The sequence below is a fragment of the Nycticebus coucang genome, chromosome 17 (assembly GCF_027406575.1).
Source record: "Nycticebus coucang isolate mNycCou1 chromosome 17, mNycCou1.pri, whole genome shotgun sequence".
Classification (NCBI taxonomy): domain Eukaryota; kingdom Metazoa; phylum Chordata; class Mammalia; order Primates; family Lorisidae; genus Nycticebus; species Nycticebus coucang.
This window is the reverse complement of record NC_069796.1, coordinates 32,237,633-32,255,981: the sequence shown is the minus strand read 5'-3', so window position 1 is coordinate 32,255,981 and position 18,349 is coordinate 32,237,633. Positions and strand designations below refer to the sequence as shown.

Genomic DNA, 18,349 nt, shown 5'->3' with positions numbered 1-18,349 from the left:
TAGTAGTATAGATTCATGGACGTTTATTTCATTCTATACTTTATAGCCATTACTCCCACAACCATGCTTGACTAGCTCTAAAAAACTACATATATAACCCATTACTGTCGTTTGTTTCATTGCACAAAGTGTCCCAGATATGGCCCCCGTGAGGATATGTTCTGTGTGCTTTTTGACAGGCTCCTGTCTTGTTTTTTGAGCACGTCTTTATTTCTGGTTTCACGTCCTTTTATACTTGCTCTTCCCCAGTCCTGCCGTTTCTCCCAGGAGCCTTAGTTCCTTGTATTAGGGAATGATATTTAGAATCTAAGGTTGCAGGTGCTGGATATTTGAGGAAAGTTTTGATGACTCCTGCTGGAGATTAGAAATGAAAGCTGGCTTTCTAAAGCAACTAAGGAAAGCTTGTGGTTCTGGGAAGGAGCTGGGTTGAGACCACATCTGGATTAGGCTGCAGACGTCATTAGGAACCAGCACGCACGCTAAATGTCTACCACAGATAAAGCCTGCTTGTTAACCAACCACAAATCAGAGTCATGCCTCTCTTGGTGCTTGTCAAATTAGCACCACTGTTTAAATAGCTTAAAAAAAAATCCCAGTGATGATCTGAAAGAGGAAAGGCTCCACAGACGTGGTGTGCTGTGTTAGAAGAAGACCTGGAGAGAGGCCTGAGCCACTCTCCAGCACTGCCCTTTCTCCTGGGGATCTTAGGCCCTGGGCAGAATCCAGTGAGACAGTGAGTGGAGGCACCTTATAAACCGGGGCATGTGGTGTATGCCACTGGCCAGGGGCCTTGCCACAGGCATAACTTTGTGGTCAGCAGCTTTTTATAAAAAAATAAGTGGTTATAAGAGGCCCATTTTTATATTTCTTGGTCTTCCTTACTTTCGAAGTGTCAGCCTCTCAATAGCTGACTCCTTGTCAGTCATCCTACCAGGATGGTGCCAGACTGGACACTTGACCAAAACCCAGGCTCCTTCTCCCAACAAGCAGGCAGGCAAAGATAGGTTTATTTCAGATTTTTCTTACTGAGAGATAATTTGTTGGGTTGTTATTCCTTCCTTTCAAAGCTTGCCAAAATGTATAGAAGCAATGTGAACAGAATTGAGGTTCCAAGGCATAAGTTTCGTTGTTATGTGTGCTGAGGTGAGCAGGCTATGCAAACCTGTCCTCAGAGGTCAAGGGAGCTGAGGGGCCAAAGGAGGCTGAGCAATGCAGTTTCTCAGAAGGAAACATTTGATAGGGCTCATGAACGGAAGAGACGTCTCTTGTGGTTGAGAGATAGTGGATCCCCACACCTGCCCTCCAGAAGATATTCTATATATAGTAGGCATTTTTTTTTATTTTTGTAAAACACATGCAAATGGTCACATTTCAGATAATTTTGCAAATTGTGACCACTGGGGAAGTTAGATAAGCATATTTATGAGGGGTTATCTTTGTTTATGAGGGGTTATCTATGCCTCCGGAACACATGGGTCGTCATGGTGATTTGCATCAAAATGGTGTCACACGCCTGCCATGCAACAGGCTATTTTTCCACTCTCACTTGAGAAGGGCCTTTAATTTCAGCTGTGACTCTAAAATTCTTAGGACTTGAAAGTTTAACTTTCTTTTTTTATTTTTTATACTTTTTACAGAAAAGTATATTTAACTCCCACTCTATTTCTGTCACCCAGCTTTAATAATTACCAATTGGCCAGGCATTACTCATGCCTGTAATTCCAGTGCATTGAGAGGCTGAGGTGGGAGGACTGCTTGAACCTAGGAGTTTGAGACCAGCCTGAGTAATATAGTGAGACTGCTGCTCTACCAAACACCATCTCTGCCAACCCCGCCCTCCCCCAAACAAACAAAAAAACCCCCCAACCAATTGTGGGAGGAGTCCATGAGCCCAGGAATTCAAGGTTGCAGTGAGCTATGATTGTGTCGCTGTACTCCAGTTGGGTGATAGAATAAGGCCTTGTCTCAAAAGAAAAAACAAACAAACAAAAAAATCCCAACCCATGGCCAATCATGTTTAATTTATATATCTATAACTACACAAACATAATTCTCCTTCACCTCCATATTATTTTAAGTAAATAATGCATAATTTCATCTGCAATTTTCTTTCTTTTTTTTTTTTTTTGAGATAGAGTCTCACTTTGTAACCCCCAGTAGAGTGTGGTGGTGTCACAGCTCACAGCAATCTCAAACTCTTGGGCTTAAGCGATTTTCTTGCCTCAGCCTCCCAAGTGGCTGGGACTACAGACATCCGCCACCCACCCGGCTACTTTTCTGTTAAAGCTGTCACTGTTGTTTTAGCTGTCCCGGGCTGGGTTCGAACCTGCCAGCCTTGGTGTGTGTGGCTGGTGCCCTACCCATTGAGTTACGGGAGCCACCCTAGACAGTATTTTACTGTTGGATGCCCATGGTGTCATTTAACTTATTCCCCTGCCTCACATTTTCTATGAATTGGCAAGTGTCGAGAATTCATGTTTAATTTCATTATGGAGGGGAAGCTAAAATACAGGTGGTGGAGTATATTCCTCAGATCTGGGATGCACATATCAGGCCTGGTTTTCTCTTTGTATGATGTTAGTGCCATTCTTGATCCAGTAACTCATTAAAATTTACAAAATGATGATAATCCTGCTTTTATAATTTCTTCTTTATGTATTAGCTGGAATATTTTAATAAAGAGAAACTTCTCATCAACTAATTGGTTACTTTCAGATATAGTTCGTGTAGGAAAGGTGGAATAAATGCTTGATGCTCTTATTTACTGTTTTCAGTACAACAAGGTCTCTAAAGATGACGAGTGTGAGATTTGAGCGCCATTATGAATCAACAAATTGAACATATTGGATATGTTTTCGTCTATTGCTGATGTTATTCTTATTGGTGCTCACAATGAGAATAATGCTCATCTTTGATGGTCTTGAGAGCCCCTTCAGGTTAGCTCTTAGGTCCTTTTCCTCAGCCCTAGTAATCTTCTGTAGTTTTGATAGATGCTTTAGGCTCATCTTGTACATTTTCTTCCCAAGACCAAGTCCATGTTTCCAAGGCCTTCTAGGAGGGAATTGTATTTATTATTATTATTATTTTTTTTTTTGCAGTTTTGGCCGGGGCTGGGTTTGAACCTACAACCTCTAGCATATAGGGCCGGCGTCCTACTCCTTTGAGTCACAGGCGCCGCCCTTATTTTTATTATTTATTTATTTTTTTGCAGTTTTTGGCCGGGGTTGGGTTTGAACCCGCCACCTCCGATATAAGGGGCCGGCGCCCTACTCCTTTGAGCCAGGAGCTGCCCTGGGAATTGTATTTAAATAGGGCCTACAGACTGGATGGTGTGGATGGAACTTTTTTTTTCTTTGAGACAAAGTCTTGTTCAGTCTCTCTGGGTAGAGTGCCATGGTGTCTTACCTCACATCAACCTCAAACTCCTGGGCTCAAGCGATCCTCTTACCTCAGCCTCCCAAGTAGCTGGGACTACAGGCACCTGCCGCAATGCCCGTCTATTTTGCTATTGCTCAGGCTGGCCTGCAACTCCTGAACTCAAGCAACTCTATAGAGTGTTGGCTTCCGCCTTATGGATCAAACTTTAACTCAATGTGAAAGAAATGAGGAGTGGACAGGGGTTGGGGCTCTGAGCAGAATTGCTCCCCTCTGTGGTTTCTGCCAAGAATGCAGCTTGTTGAGGGAGATGAGCTGTCCATTTTGTAACTGAGTGACAAACAGGTGAAAATAGTCCACGTTTTATTTGATAGATGTAATCTAGTTATCCAGTGTTTACTTTTGGAACAAGATCTAGTAACAGTATGTGTACAGGTGACACTATTCACTTACCTTACTGAGGGGTGCTGGATCTAGGCAGGGGAAGCACCAAACTGGTTATATGCTCAAATCTGGGATCCTTAGGCTGGACCTGGGGTCTTGTCTTGCTACACAGGACTTCCTGGCTCCATGACTGTAGAGTTCCAGATTCCAGATAAGTATCCAGTTCTTTGAAATACATCCTCACTGTAGTCTTAGGAGTGTAAAATTAAAAGCCATTTTACTGTTGTGATCACTTAGAAGGGATCTGGAATTTTCTCTTCTCCCCTCCCCTCTCTTCTCCCTCTGTTGCCCTGGGGTTCAGTGCCCTGGTGTTATAGCTCACAGTAACCTCACACCTCAGACTCTTGGCTCAAGCGATCCTCTTGCCTCAGCCTTCCGAGTAGCTGGGACTACAGGTGCCTGCCATAATGCCAGGCTGTTTTTCGAGATGGGGTCTTGAGCTTGTTTAGGCTGGTCTCGAACTCCTGGGCTGAAGCCATCCACCTACCTCAGCCTCCCAGAGTGCTGGGGGTTGTAGGCGTGAGCCACTGTGCCCCTCCAGTATTTCTTTCTTTACTTACTGTGTGAGCTGTAAAGATGATTATCTCCTTAAAAACTGCTGTTTTGGTAGCTGCCTTCATGACAGGTAAAACTTTTCCATAGGTTTGGAAAGTAGCAAAGATGCATTGGTTTCATAAGCACATGGTGGCTCTCTACCTAATAAATGCCTGTATAGGCTGCTACATTAAGTATACGGAGAAAGTGGTCAAAGAAAATTACTTAGTGCTTATTTTTCCCTTTCTTATGTTCGTATTTCTGGGAGAGAGGTTGTGTCCTGGTCACTGTGGCACAGCTGCTGCCTAAGGGAGGACTGGATCCCTGACGTCACCTCCCCTCCTGCATTTAAATTGGGATTTTGAAAAACAGTATACATATCAAGGTGAGTTAGCATCTGACTTTAATACGATTTTCTTTTTTCCTTCAGGAAAAAAAATGCTAAAATCAAGACAGGGTACAAGCGAGAGCACATCAATCTGGGCTGCGACGTGGACTTCGACATTGCTGGGCCTTCCATCCGGGGTGCTCTGGTGCTGGGTTATGAGGGCTGGCTGGCTGGCTACCAGATGAATTTTGAGACTGCAAAGTCCCGAGTGACCCAGAGCAACTTTGCAGTTGGCTATAAGACCGACGAATTCCAGCTTCACACTAATGTGTAAGTGTACATGTGTGGGGTTCAAGTGTGTGTGGTGGAAAGATTGTTTTTTATTATTTTTCTCTAAGTCTTAATTTTTTTTTTTTTTGAGACAGTCTTACTTTTGTCGCCCTCGGTAGAGCACCGTGGCGTCACAGCTCACAGCAACCTCAAACTCTTGGGCTTAAGCGATTCTCTTGCCTCAGCCTCCTAAGTAGCTGGGACTACAGGTGCTCACTATAACGCCCGGCTATTTTTTGGTTGTAGTTGTCATTGTTGTGTGGCAGGCCTGGGCTGGATTTGAACCCACCAGCTCCTGTGTATGTGGCTGGTGCCCTAGCCACTGAGCTACAGGCACCAAGCCTCTAATTTTTAACCACTCCAAAGTGAGTTAGTTGGCATCCAGTGAGCCATATGGCCTGCTGCAGCTTTCTGTTTCCCTCTTACCTATTTCCCAAAGTGTCTTAGGTTTTTTTTTTTTTTTTTTGAGACAGAGTTTCACTTTGTCACCCTTGGTGGAGTGCTATCGTATCATAGCTCACAGCAACCTCAAACTCTTGGGTTTAAACTGATTCTCTTGCCTCAGGCTTCCTGGTAGCTGGGACTATAGGTGCCTGCCACAGGGCCTGGCTATTTTTTAGAGATGGGATCTTGTTCTTGCTCAGGCTGGTTTTGAACTCCCGAACTCAGGCAATCTACCTGCCTTGGCATCGCACAGTGCTAGGATTATAGGTGTGAGCTACTGCACCAGTCTGTGTCTTAGGTTCTTTCTATTCTGTGAACAGTAAATATTGCTGCTGTGTTGTAGATTAATTACAGCAGGGCCATGATGTCATTGCAGAGGGGTGTCCCTTCCCTATGGTTTTTGTTTTAGTTAACAAAATGCAGGGAGTGAGGGGGCGGTGCCTGCGGTTTATTGAGTAGGGTGCCGGCCCCATATACTGAGGGTGGCAGGTTCGAACCCGGCCCCTGCCAAACTGCAACAACAACAAAATAGCCGGGTGTTGTGGCGGGCACCTGTAGTCCCAGTTACTTGGGAGGCTGAGGCAAGAGAATCACCTAAGCCCAAGAGCTGGAGGTTGCTGTGAGCTGTGACACCACAGCACTCTCCTGAAAGCGACAAAGTGAGACTCTGTCTTTAAAAAAAAAAAAAAGTGGGGGATTGAGGGAGCGCAGCTCTCTTTCTCTGTATAATGCCTAAGGATCCCTTTCCTCCCGTCCCTACTCCCCCCTTCTTTCCCGCCCTCCTTCCTACCCTCCTTGTGCTTGATGAATTATAGACATAGTAGACAAATTAGGAGCTGATAAGATCTCTGATGGGGCATTTGAATGTTTAACTATTGGACAGTATGGTGAAGGGAAGAGAAGATGAGAGAAACTTGAGAATTTAAGTAGAGCAATGATTCAAGTTAAGGAAAACAGATTTTCATCTATAAAAATCATGTTTTAATTTCCTGGGGAATTAACCTGTGGCATAAATTGGGTACAACTTTACCAAGTTTATTTCTTTCCACTAAAGGTCACTAAAGAAGTGACTTCTTGCAGGGTGCTTGGTGGCTCATGCCTGTAATCCTAGCACTTGGGAGGCTGCGGCAGGTGGATTGCCTGAGCTCACAGGTTCAAGGCCAGCCTGAGCCAGAGAGAGACCTCTGCCTCTAAAAATAGCCGGACATTGTGGCAGGCGCCTATAGTTCCAGCTACTTGGGGGGCTGAGGCAAGAGAATCACTTAAGCCCGAGAGTTTGAGGTTGCTGTGAGCTGTGACTGTCACAGCACTCTACCAAGGGTGACAAAGTAAAACTCTGTCTCAAAAAAAAAAAAAAGTGACTTCTTAAAACTTAAAGCAAGTAGATGGTATTAGTGTGTAAACGAATACTATTTTTTTTCTTTGGCCAGGGCCGGGTTTGAACCCACCACCTCCGGCATATGGGGCCAGCGCCCTACCCCTTTGAGCCCCAGGCACCGCCCCAATGAATACTATTTGTATTTATAAAATTTTTTCAGGAATTTTTACCATTTATTAAAAATTTGGAGTCTTGGCTTGGTACAGTAGCTCATACCTGTAATTTTAGCACTCTGGCGGGTCGAAGTGGGTGGATTGCTTGAGCTCACGAGTTCGAGACTAGCCTGAGCAAAAATTGAGACCCCCGTCTCTACTAAAAATAGAAAAACTGAAGCAAGAAGATCACTTGAGCCTAAGAGTTGCAGGTTGCTGTGAGCTCTGAAGCCATGGTGTTCTACTCAGGGGGACAACTTGACACTAAAAAATTTTTTTGAATCTTTTTACAACTAAAAAGTCAGAGGAAAACTATAGAGATGGACAGTCTAGTGGTTGCTGGAGGTGTGGGGATGGTGTGGCTGCAACAGGGTAGCTGAGTGGGTTTGGGGGAATGGACCTGTTCTGTATGCTGATTGTGGTAGCATTACACAAATCTGTACATGTGTTAATAAAAACCATAGAAATGTACACCAACAAAACGTCAATTTTATTGTATGTTAGTTTAAAAAAGGTAACATAGAAAAGTCACAGGAAAAATATCACAAGCATAGTTTTTTAATTTAGAATTCTTATTGGAATGAGAAGTGTTTCCTTGGTTTAGAATTGGGAATTGGCACCAACTTTAAGAAGAACAACAGCTGTCAGGCATTTCCGTCACATACCTGAGCTTTAATATTTCTAATAAGTAACAAGTGGACATGGTTTATTTTTGGAACTGGCATGGAGGCAGCTGACACAGCTCCTCTGGGTTGCCTTGGTGCTTGCAGAGGCCCCGATGTGTAACTGATGTTCTTTGAGCTTCATATAGATGAATTTGGACAATCAGTCTCCTATTTCTGGTTTTGAAAGCTCACTACAGGAAGGCAGTATTGAGTTTCTGGTTTTAAAATATTCTGAAAGATCTGACCTTTTAAAAAACCTTCCCCATTTGAATATACAGTTGAACCTCTATAAGATGAGCACCTCAGGGACTGGAACAAACTGGTGAACATATGGAGATGGTCAAATAAGGAAGTAGGCCTATTGTACTGATATGTATGTGTGGTACATGTCCTGTCTATGAAAATGAGGTCAACTTGAGATGGTCCATGTAGGGAGATGGTCAACTATGAGGTCCTCTTGTATTACTCACTCAGAAATCTATTATTTTTGATAAGCTGCTGTTTGGTAGCAGGCTGGGCTATCTGAAGAAGACAGGATCACCTGTAAATCAGACAGTGCCTATAGTCTCCCTGTATTTCCTGAAAGCACAGTATCTGTCTGGCTGAATTTCAGGGGAAAACTTAAGAATTTAGAATATATTTTATGAGCATCTGCTTTGAGGAGAGCATTTTGTGAAGAGCAGAGTTGACAATGAAACAGCAACAATTTGTTCTTAGGTCCTTAAGCCTTTGCTGGATTCCAGAGCACATGGGTTCTGACCAGTGCCATTTCTACCGGAAATGCCCAAAATAACAAGGCCGAACTTTGACACTGATTTTATGATAAAAATGTTTGAGAGGGGGCGGCGCCTATGGCTCAGTCGGTAAGGCGCCGACCCCATATACCGAGGGTGGTGGGTTCAAACCCAGCCCCGGCCAAACTGCAACCAAAAATAGCTGGGTGTTGTGGCGGGCGCCTGTAGTCCCAGCTACTCGGGAGGCTGAGGCAAGAGAATCGCTTAAGCCCAGGAGTTGGAGGTTGCTGTGAGCTGTGTGAGGCCACGGCACTCTACCGAGGGCTATAAAAGTGAGACTCTGTCTCTACAAAAAAAAAAAAAAAAAAGTTTGAGAGGATGTAGGAAAGCTTGAAGACCAGCTGATACAAGGATGATCATTCCTTTTTAAAAAAAATTGCAGCATTAAAATTTTTCTTCAATTTTTAATGAAAAAAAATCTGAGCCCATGGTTAGAAAATCAAACAGTACAAAGGGTTTAGGAAAATGGTTAAAGTGATTCTAACCTGCTTCTGCCTGCACATCCCAGCTTCCCGGCCACTTGAACCATTTTTGTTTTGTGTGGTTCCCTCCAAGGGGAAGGATCCTTCTGACCAGGCACCAATATGCACTGTGCACATGAACAATTCAGAAGCTTCAGTGATAGGCAGTGTGTGCTCTGTGCAGACTGCAGCCTGGCAGAGAAGGACAAAGTGTAGACTCATGGAGCTCTTCACGTACTTTTTTGGGGTGGCATTGACTGCGCAGTGTATACTGGTTGTTCTGCAAGATAAGCTGGGCGGGGCAGACTTCCAAATTCCAAGAGCTTGAGTAAGGAACCCAAAAGAGGAAGAGAAGGATTTGAGTGGCTGGGGGGAGGGCGATATTCTCAGCAGCTGGAGTCAATTCAGTGTATTTGGAAGAGAGGAGGGGGTTTGGCCAGTAGGGGTTTCATTCTGAATATTTTTGAAAGACAGAAACATTTTGTAATGTAGCAAGAAGCTCCCTTTCCAATTCTCCCAGGACCTTAGCGGTCACAGCATGGAGCAGCAGTGTGCACCTGTGGATGAGCCTCTCCCAGCCGTGGTTGCCGCGTGCCGGGCTAATGCCTCCAACCTGTCTGCTGAGGAGCACGTGTGGCCCAGCCTTTCTCATGTGGTCTCTCATTTGCTTTTCCTCCCACACTGTTTTTACTGATAGAATCATTTATGAAAGTAAGAACGTTAGCAGCAGACAAAAGAAATCATTTAGAATCCTAAGGCTCTAGTTGCTGTTCCGTTTTAAAAAGTATGTGGCAGCAAACTTACGTTCCCTGCGGCTTAGGTAGTTGACCGTGCTGTCTCTAGGTGTCCCAGAGATGGTTGAAGTAGCTTTTCTCTCCTTCTGTACCTTTCTGGCTCTGGGGTCTGTTCTAGTCTTACCAGGCTTCCTGTATTTTAGTACCTGTTTTGTGAAATTTGGCAAACTTCTGGCCTTCTCAATACCAGTCATTGGATCGGTCTGTTTCTAGCATCCTTGCCTTCTGGCAGACTTGAGCAGCTCTGTCTGAGCTCCAGCCCACCTCCCTGACTAACTTGGCATCTGTGCTGTGCTTGTTTGCAGGAATGACGGGACAGAGTTTGGTGGCTCCATTTACCAGAAAGTGAACAAGAAGTTGGAGACTGCTGTCAATCTCGCCTGGACAGCAGGAAACAGTAACACTCGCTTTGGAATAGCGGCCAAGTACCAGATCGACCCTGATGCCTGCTTCTCGGTGGGTATCTGTGGAGTATTCATCCCATGGGCCTGCCTGCCCCCCCGGTTGGAATTCTTCAGGATTGCTGGAGTATTATCGTATCTTAGATTATTAGAGATTTTCTTACTTTGAAGAGTTCTAAATGAGTATAATAATAGAGATTTTTTTTTACTTTGAAACAAGTTACAAATGAATTCAATGATAATAGTGATAATACTTGCTATGGACTGTGGGTTCCAGGCACTGTGTAGAGCTTTTTATATGTGCATTATTGGGTTTAATCCCATTTGAGATAGGTGTGCTTTTTTTTTTTTTTTGAGACAGAGTCTCAAGCTGTTGCTCTGGGTAGAGTGCTGTGGCATCATAGCTCACAGCAACCTCCAACTCGGGCTCAAGCAATCTTCTTGCCTCAGTTTTTCTCTCTCTCTCTATTTTTTTTTTTTTTTAAGTAGAGATGGGGTCTCGCTTTTGCTCAGGCTGGTCTTGAACTTGTGAGCTCAAGCAATCCACCCACCTTGACCCCCCAGAGTGCTAGGATTATAGGCGTGAGCCACTGCACCCGGCCAGATAGGTGTGCTTTTTAAAAAAATGTTTTTAAAAGTTATCCCTAGTTTTACAAATGAGCTGGAGGCTTAAAGAGGTGGAGTAACTTGCCTAAAGGTACATAGCAGTTAAGTGCTCGGGCCTGGATTTAACCCAGCCTGGCCTGCTCTTGAACCTCTTCCTTTATCCAGTCCCTGTTCCATGATGTAAATGATAAAAAGGGGTGCTCTGAAACCCAAGTTTTTTTTTTTTTTGAGACAGAGTCTCATGTTGTCACTCTGGTTAGAGTGCTGTGCTCTCATAGCTCACAGCAACCTCAAACTCTTGGGCTCAAGTGATCCTTTTGCCTCAGCCTCCCGAGTAGCTGGGACTACAGGTGCCCACCACAACACCCAGCTATTTTTTAGAGATGGAGTCTTGTTCTTGCTTGGGCTGGTCTTGAACTCCTGAGCTCAAGCAATCCACCTGCCTTGGCCTCCTAGCGTGCTGGGATTACAGGCATGAGCCACTGTGCCGGGCCTGAAACCTTGGTTCTAAATGTTCCTTTTTTTTTTGAGACAGAACCTCACTTTATCACCCTTCGTAGAGTGACGTGGCATCACAGCTCACAGAACCTCCAACTTCTGGGCTTAGGTGATTCTTTTGCCTCAGCCTCCTGAGTAACTGGGATTAACAGGTGGGAGTAACAGGTGCCCGTCACAATGCCCAGCTATTTTTTTTTGCAGTTTGGCTGGGACTGGGTTCGAACCTGCCACCCTCGGTATATGGGGCCGGTGCCCTACCCACTGAGCCACAGGTGCTGCCCCTAAATGTTCCTTTTGCCCTTCATTTTTTTTTCTTTTCTTTTTTTTCTTTCTTTTTTTTTTGAGACAGAGTCTCAAGCTGTCACCCTGGGTAGAGTGCTGTGGCGTCACAGCTCACAGCAACGTCAAACTCTTGGGCTTAAGCGATTCTCTTGCCTCAGCCTCCTAAGTAGCTGCGACTACAGGTGCCCGCCACAACGCCTGGCTATATTTTTTGTTGCAGTTGTCATTGTTTAGCAGGCCTGGGCTGGGTTCAAACCCGCCAGGCTCAGTGTATGTGGCTGGCTCCCTGCTGACTGAGCTATGGGTGCCACCCTGCTCTTCATTTTTCATTTTCTGTCTAAGCTGCTGCATTGCATGTTAAGAAATCGGTGGTCAGTTGTAGCATTTCTCCTGGGCTCTTGAGTTGCACCACAGTTTTTTCAGTGGATCCTGATGGGCTCATATATGTTGTCACAGGGCATTGTAGGCTATAGAATGGAATGAGGAGCTCTCACATTGCAAAATGGATTCTGTACTGGTTTGTGTAATTTATGGAAAGTCTATTTCAAGTTTCCTGAACTGGTAACTGAATTTGGCTCCCTTAATGCTAGGCACTTATAAACAAGAGAAAGGGGGCCCGTTATTTAGGTGGAAGGCTACAAAAGGAACAGCCAGAAGGGACACTGGTCGCCAAGTTCTTCCTTCTCCTTGCTTTGTTCTTATGAGGGATGTCAGATCTCAGCAGACCATTTGAGTAGAAATCATGCACCTAAATTTGAAATATTTCAAATTGAATTTAATATGAATCCTGTAAACAAGGTGGTCATGGAAAAGGATAATTTGATTCTAAAGTCTAGAGTTGGTTGATTAAAAAGTTTACTTGTTTTGGGCGGCGCCTGTGGCTCAGTCGGTAAGGCGCCGGCCCCATATACCGAGGGTGGCGGGTTCAAACCCGGCCCCGGCCAAACTGCAACCAAAAAAAAAATAGCAGGGCGTTGTGACGGGCGCCTGTAGTCCCAGCTACTCGGGAGGCTGAGGCAAGAGAATCGCTTAAGCCCAGGAGTTGGAGGTTGCTGTGAGCTGTGTGAGGCCACGGCACTCTACCGAGGGCCATAAAGTGAGACTCTGTCTCTACAAAAAAAAAAAAAAAGTTTACTTGTTTTGAAGATGAAAGTGTGAAGTATATAACATTTTCCTTCTGTCTTGTCTTTTCTTGACTAGGCTAAAGTGAACAACTCCAGCCTGATAGGTTTAGGATATACTCAGACCCTAAAGCCAGGTATGTGTTGGTTGTGTGTGAAATCAGTTCCTTGTTTTGAAAAAATTGTAGTGCTGGTTTGCTGATTCATGTCATTGCTTATGGAATGTTAAGTAGTACATTGTACATGAGTGTATGTAAAGTTTATAATAAAATGTTTATAAAAGAGTACAAAGTCATTACAGAACATTTGGAGAATATGGGAAGTAGGAGGAGGAGAACAAAAGGCCATGTCCAGCATTTTTACATTTTTGGTTATTTTCTTCCATCCGCTTTTCCTGGGGGTACATAATCCTTATTTCTAGGAGGTTCTCAAAATGAACCTATAAATCAGTCCCATTCAAAAAGACAAAGAAATAGGAAAAGTGGTGTTTTCTTTGCACCATTGGCTAGGAGATAATATCTCCTTTGAACCCTGGAAATCTAAGATTAGAGGCTATTTCCTGGAATCAGGCCACTCCAGGGAGAGTCAGCTTGTGTGCATCGGTGGGTATGCATGCAGGCTAGGTGTGTGCGCGCACGTGTACACTATAACTATGAGTGTAAGGCCTCAGGTCCGATTCAGGATTGGGGTTCATTGCAGGGGAGGATCACAGAAGCAGCTTACTGCACAGTACTAGTGGCAGAGACACTAACTGCAGCAAAGGGACAATGAGAGGAAAGAGTGGATTTGGATAGGCTCTCTGGTCAGTGGGATAATTATACTGTAGAACCTCCATAGTTGACCACCTCATTAAGTTGATTGAATTTTCACGGACTGGACATGTGCCACATTATGTATCAGTATAGTAGGCCTAGTTCCTCATGTTGATCCCCTTCATATGTTGACAAGTTTGTTCCAGTCCCCTGGGTGGTCACCTTACAGAGGTTGTATTATAGTTGTTTTATACGCTCACGCTAGGATCCTGTTCAAGTGGTGTTAAGTAGGAAGGATTGAAGGGCTGTGTAGGTTGGTCCTGTTGATAACACGTGGAATAGGTTCTGAATTTGCGTTAACCTTTCTTCTCTTTTCTTTCCTCCATCCTCCCTTTCTTCTCCCTGCTTTTTCTCCCTGCAGGTATCAAACTGACACTGTCAGCTCTGCTGGATGGCAAGAATGTCAATGCTGGTGGCCACAAGCTTGGTCTAGGACTGGAATTTCAAGCATAAATGAATACTGTACACTTGTTTAATTTTAAACTATTTTGCAGCATAGCTACCTTCAGAATTTAGCGTAATCTTTTAATGTTGTATGTCTGGGATGCAAGTATTGCTCAATATCATGTTAGACCTCCAGGTTAAAGATGATTCAGCTTTAAGGTGTTACCCTTTCAGAGGTACAGAAGAAACCCGATTCCAAAAAAGGTCTTCTCAGCTGTAGACTTGAGGGGAACGTGGTGGCTTCCTTAGAGATGCCAGGTTTCTTTTTTATCTAGAAATGGCTGCAAGTGGAAGCTGATTATGTGTAGGCACTTTGTAAATTCATACTGAGTAAATGAATGAAATTGTGACTTCCTGAGAATTGAACCTTGATTTTCTAACCCTAATTAATGAGAGGCTCATTGCTTGATGGTGTGTGCAAACTCACCTGAAAGGGACTTTTATAGACAGATATTCATGACCTGTTCCCACCTCAGTCCATTATCACTTCTTTTACACCAAAAGGTCTGCAGGGTGTGGTAGCTGCTGCTTTTGTGCCATTTTGGGGTGGAGAGGGTGGATGTGGTGAAGCCAATAATTCAGGACTTAATTCCTTCTCGTGTTGTGTTTTTTTGCCCTTGTACAAGAGTATGAAATAGCTTCTAGGATCCCCAGCTATAAGCTGGGAAGTCTGTGTGATTGTGATCACATGGTGACAACACTCAGAATCTAAATTGGACTTTCGTTGTATTCTTACCACTCAATTTATTTTTTAGCAGTTTAATGGGTATATTTTAGAGTCTTCCATTTTGTGTGGAATTAGATCCTCCCCTTCAAATGCTGTAATTAACATCACTTAAAACTTGAATAAAATATTGAAACCTCATCTTCCTTCTGTTGTCTTTATTTATTTATTTTGCAGTTTTTGGCCAAGGCTGGGTTTGAACCCGCCACCTCTGGCATATGGGGCCGGCGCCCTACTCCGTTGAGCCACAGACACTGCCCCTGTTGTCTTTATTGATAATAAAGTGAATAAGCAGGGCATTTATTTAGATGTTTTTCTTTGTCCTCTTTTTGTGTGTATGTTTGAATTATACACTATTATCTTTCACTTGCTGTGTAACAAATTATCATAAACATAGCAGCTTAAAACATTTATTTCCTAGTTCTACTTTTTTTTTTGAGACACAGTCTCACTCTATTACCCTGGGTAGAGTGCTATGGCGTCATCATAGCTCACAGCATCAAAGCTGGAGAGTGCTGTGGCGTCATCATAGCTCAGTCTCTTGGGCCGAAGCAATCCTCTTGTGTCAGCCTCCTGAGTAGCTAGGACCTCAGGTGCCTGCCACTGCACCCTGCTGTATTTCACAGTTCTACAGGTCAGTAGCTTGGGCTCCACTCAGGTTCTCACAATGCTGAAATTAGGGTATTGGCCAGGCTGTGTTCTCATTTCATTAGGAGGTTTGGGGTCCTCTTCTCTCACATGGTTGTGGCAGAATTCAGCTCTTTTTGATTATAGGATAGAGTTCCCTACTTCCTTACTAGTGTCAGCTGGGAGCCATTTAGCACCTAGAGGCCACTAGTATTCTTCGCCACCTGGTTCCCTCCATCTCCACAGCCAGGAACAGAAAAACTCCCTTATACTTTTCTTTCTTACTTTTTTTTTTTTTTGAGACAGAGTCTCACTCTGTTACCCTCAGTAGAGGGCCGTGGTGTCACAGCTCACAGCAACCTCCAACCTCTTAAGCAATTCTCTTGTCTCAGCCTCCCAAGTAGCTGGGACTATAGGTGCCTGTGACAATGCCCGGCTATTTTTTGTTGCAGTTGCCACTGCTGTTTTAGTTGGCTGGGGCCAGGTTCGAACCTGCCACCCTTGGTATATGGGCCGGAGCCCTACCCACTGAGCCACAAGCGCCGCCACCTTATACTCTCATATTTGGAATCTCCTCCAGGAAGAGTTCCAATGCTTTTAAGAACTTACTTGATTAGGTTAGGTGTAGCAAAGATAAATTCCCATTCTTAATGTTAACCATTCTTTTTTTTTTTGTAGAGACAGAGTCTCACTTTATGGCCCTCGGTAGAGTGCCATGGCCTCACACAGCTCACAGCAACCTCCAACTCTTGGGCTTAAGCGATTCTCTTGCCTCAGCCTCCCGAGCAGCTGGGACTACAGGCGCCCGCCACAACGCCCGGCTATTTTCTGGTTGTTTTGCATTTTGGCCGGGGCCGGGTTTGAACCCGCCACCCTCGGTATATGGGGCTGGCGCCTTACCGACTGAGCCACAGGCGCCGCCCAATGTTAACCATTCTTAACGTGCCAGGTAAAGTAACCTAATCAAGGGAATAATATTCCACCATATTCACAGGTCCTTCCCTGTGATCATGGTTTTGGGGGGGTCATTTTAAAATTCTGTCTTATATATATTTTAATAACTTGATTGTGAAAATTTTTCTTTTCTTTCCTTTTTTTTTGAGACAGAGTCTCAGTCACTCCCGGGTTGTGTGCCATTATAGCTCATGGCAACCTCAGTCACTCTAGGGTAGTGTGCCATCATAGATCATAGCAACCTCAAACTCTTGGGCTCAAGTGATCTTCTTGTCTCGGTCTCCCGAGTAGCTTGGACTATAGGTGCCTGCCACAATGCCTGGCTAGTGATTGTGGAAATCTCAAATACAAAGAATACTAATGGGGTGGTGCCTGTGGCTCAGTGAGTAGGGCGCCGGCCCCATATACCGAAGGTGGCAAGTTTAAACCCGGCCCTGGCCAAACTGCAACAAAAAATAGCCGGGCGTAGGGCGGTGCCTGTGGCTCAAAGGAGTAGGGCACCGGTCCCATATACTGGAGGTGGCAGGTTCAAACCCAGCCCGGCCAAAAACTGCAAAAAAAAAAGAAATAGCTGGGCATTGTGGTGGGCACCTGTAGTCCCAGCTACTCGGGAGGCTGAGGCAAGAGAATTGCTTAAACCCAGGAGTTTGAGGTTTATGTGAACTGTGACTCCACAGCACTCTACCGAGGGCGATAAAGTGAGACTCTGTCTCTACAAAAAAAAAAAAGTAATGAACTATACATTAACTTTAACAGATAGGAACTTTCCCCCTCCTTTCATTTATGTTTTTAGGCAGAATTCTTTTTTTTCTCCTATATTTGGAAATGATATTCAAAACAGGTATCAGGTTTATTTTTAGCATTTTTTATAACTACCCCCAAATTGTGGGCCTCACTATTTGTCATACTGTCTTCATGAGGTTTATAAGGAGTTACAGGTATTTCTAAGTGAATGTTTATGTCCACAGATTATGGTGCATTGTGGTTGCAGATTCCACATACGGTATTAAAATATTTTTAAGTGTATAACCGACCTGAGTATGAGGGACTAGTTCCTCTGAACTGTTACTTATTAAGGGTCGGCCTGTCCTATGCAGTAAATTATAATATCATTGTGCAAATTGCCTTGAGTTCATAATATCTCACCAGTTAAGAAAACTGAGACAATCTGGTATGCGGACAAATTTGAACAAAGAATTGGGTAAGAGGACTGCAGTGTTTTATTACAGATAAACTGTTTTAAGTCTGAAGCAATCTCCTAATAAGCAAAAGCTAGGATTGAGAGGCTTGTTTGTTAAACTGAGTGCTATTTTCTGTACTCGCAGAAGTGAAAGCTCCTGTGGCACTTGGGAGGACTTTGCACCTCGGCTGACCTGGAAGGTTTGCAATAAGGACAGTCTGTAGGGGCTTGTGGTGGATTTTGGAAAATGAGCAGGTGGATGACTTCTTAGTTTTCTTTTTTTTTGGCCGGGGCTAGGTTTGAACCCACCACCTCCGGCATATGGGACGGGCGCCCTGCTCCTTGAGCCACAGGAGCTGCCCCAACTTCTTACTTTTCTTTTTTTTTTTTTTTTGTAGAGACAGAGTCTCACTTTATGGCCCTCGGTAGAGTGCCGTGGCCTCACCCAGCTCACAGCAACCTCCAACTTCTAGGCCTAAGCGATTCTCTTGCCTCAGCCTCCCAAGTAGCTGGGACTACAGGCGCCCGCCACAACGCCCGGCTATTTTTTGGTTGCAGTTTGGCCGGGGCGGGTTTGAACCCGCCACCCTCGGTATATGGGGCCAGCGCCCTACCGACTGAGCCATAGGCGCCGCCCTACTTCTTACTTTTCTTAACACAGTTTGTGTGTTTCTGAGCTGTCACGAGAGTCAGATAAAAGTTGGGGGAACCAGATTCAGGAGTAGAATACTCGCTCTTCTCCTTTTAGAGTGGCAGCTCAGCTGTGTCTCAGGGGTATAGCAGCAAGCTCTTCTGCGAGGGAATTATACACACCCCTCAGAGTGGTGAAGCTGTGGGTGCAATAAATGGCTCTCTTTATGCCACACTGATTTTCCTGAAAATCGAGCAAATGAAACTTTAAAGCATTGATGCCTATAGCTGTTTATTAAGGAAACATTTCCAGAACTTACATACAAACCAAAGCACAGTGCCAAGGCCCTAAGTGAACTTCCTGGAAGATT

At 44.4% G+C, this 18,349-nt stretch overlaps 1 protein-coding gene across 6 annotated transcripts in view; it reads left to right on the top strand.

The window, feature by feature from the left end:
• The window catches only part of VDAC1 (voltage dependent anion channel 1), a 36,241-nt gene extending 21,513 nt beyond the window's left edge, over positions 1-14,728 (top strand). For all 6 annotated transcript variants that reach the window (XM_053567467.1, XM_053567466.1, XM_053567463.1 and 3 more), the window contains exons 6-9: positions 4,784-5,011; positions 10,005-10,155; positions 12,687-12,744; positions 13,781-14,728. In XM_053567467.1, coding sequence (XP_053423442.1) covers positions 4,784-5,011; positions 10,005-10,155; positions 12,687-12,744; positions 13,781-13,872 — 529 coding nt within the window. In that variant the 3' untranslated portion in view covers positions 13,873-14,728. The remainder of the gene's footprint in view (positions 1-4,783; positions 5,012-10,004; positions 10,156-12,686; positions 12,745-13,780) is intronic.
• The last annotated feature ends 3,621 nt before the right edge of the window (positions 14,729-18,349 follow it).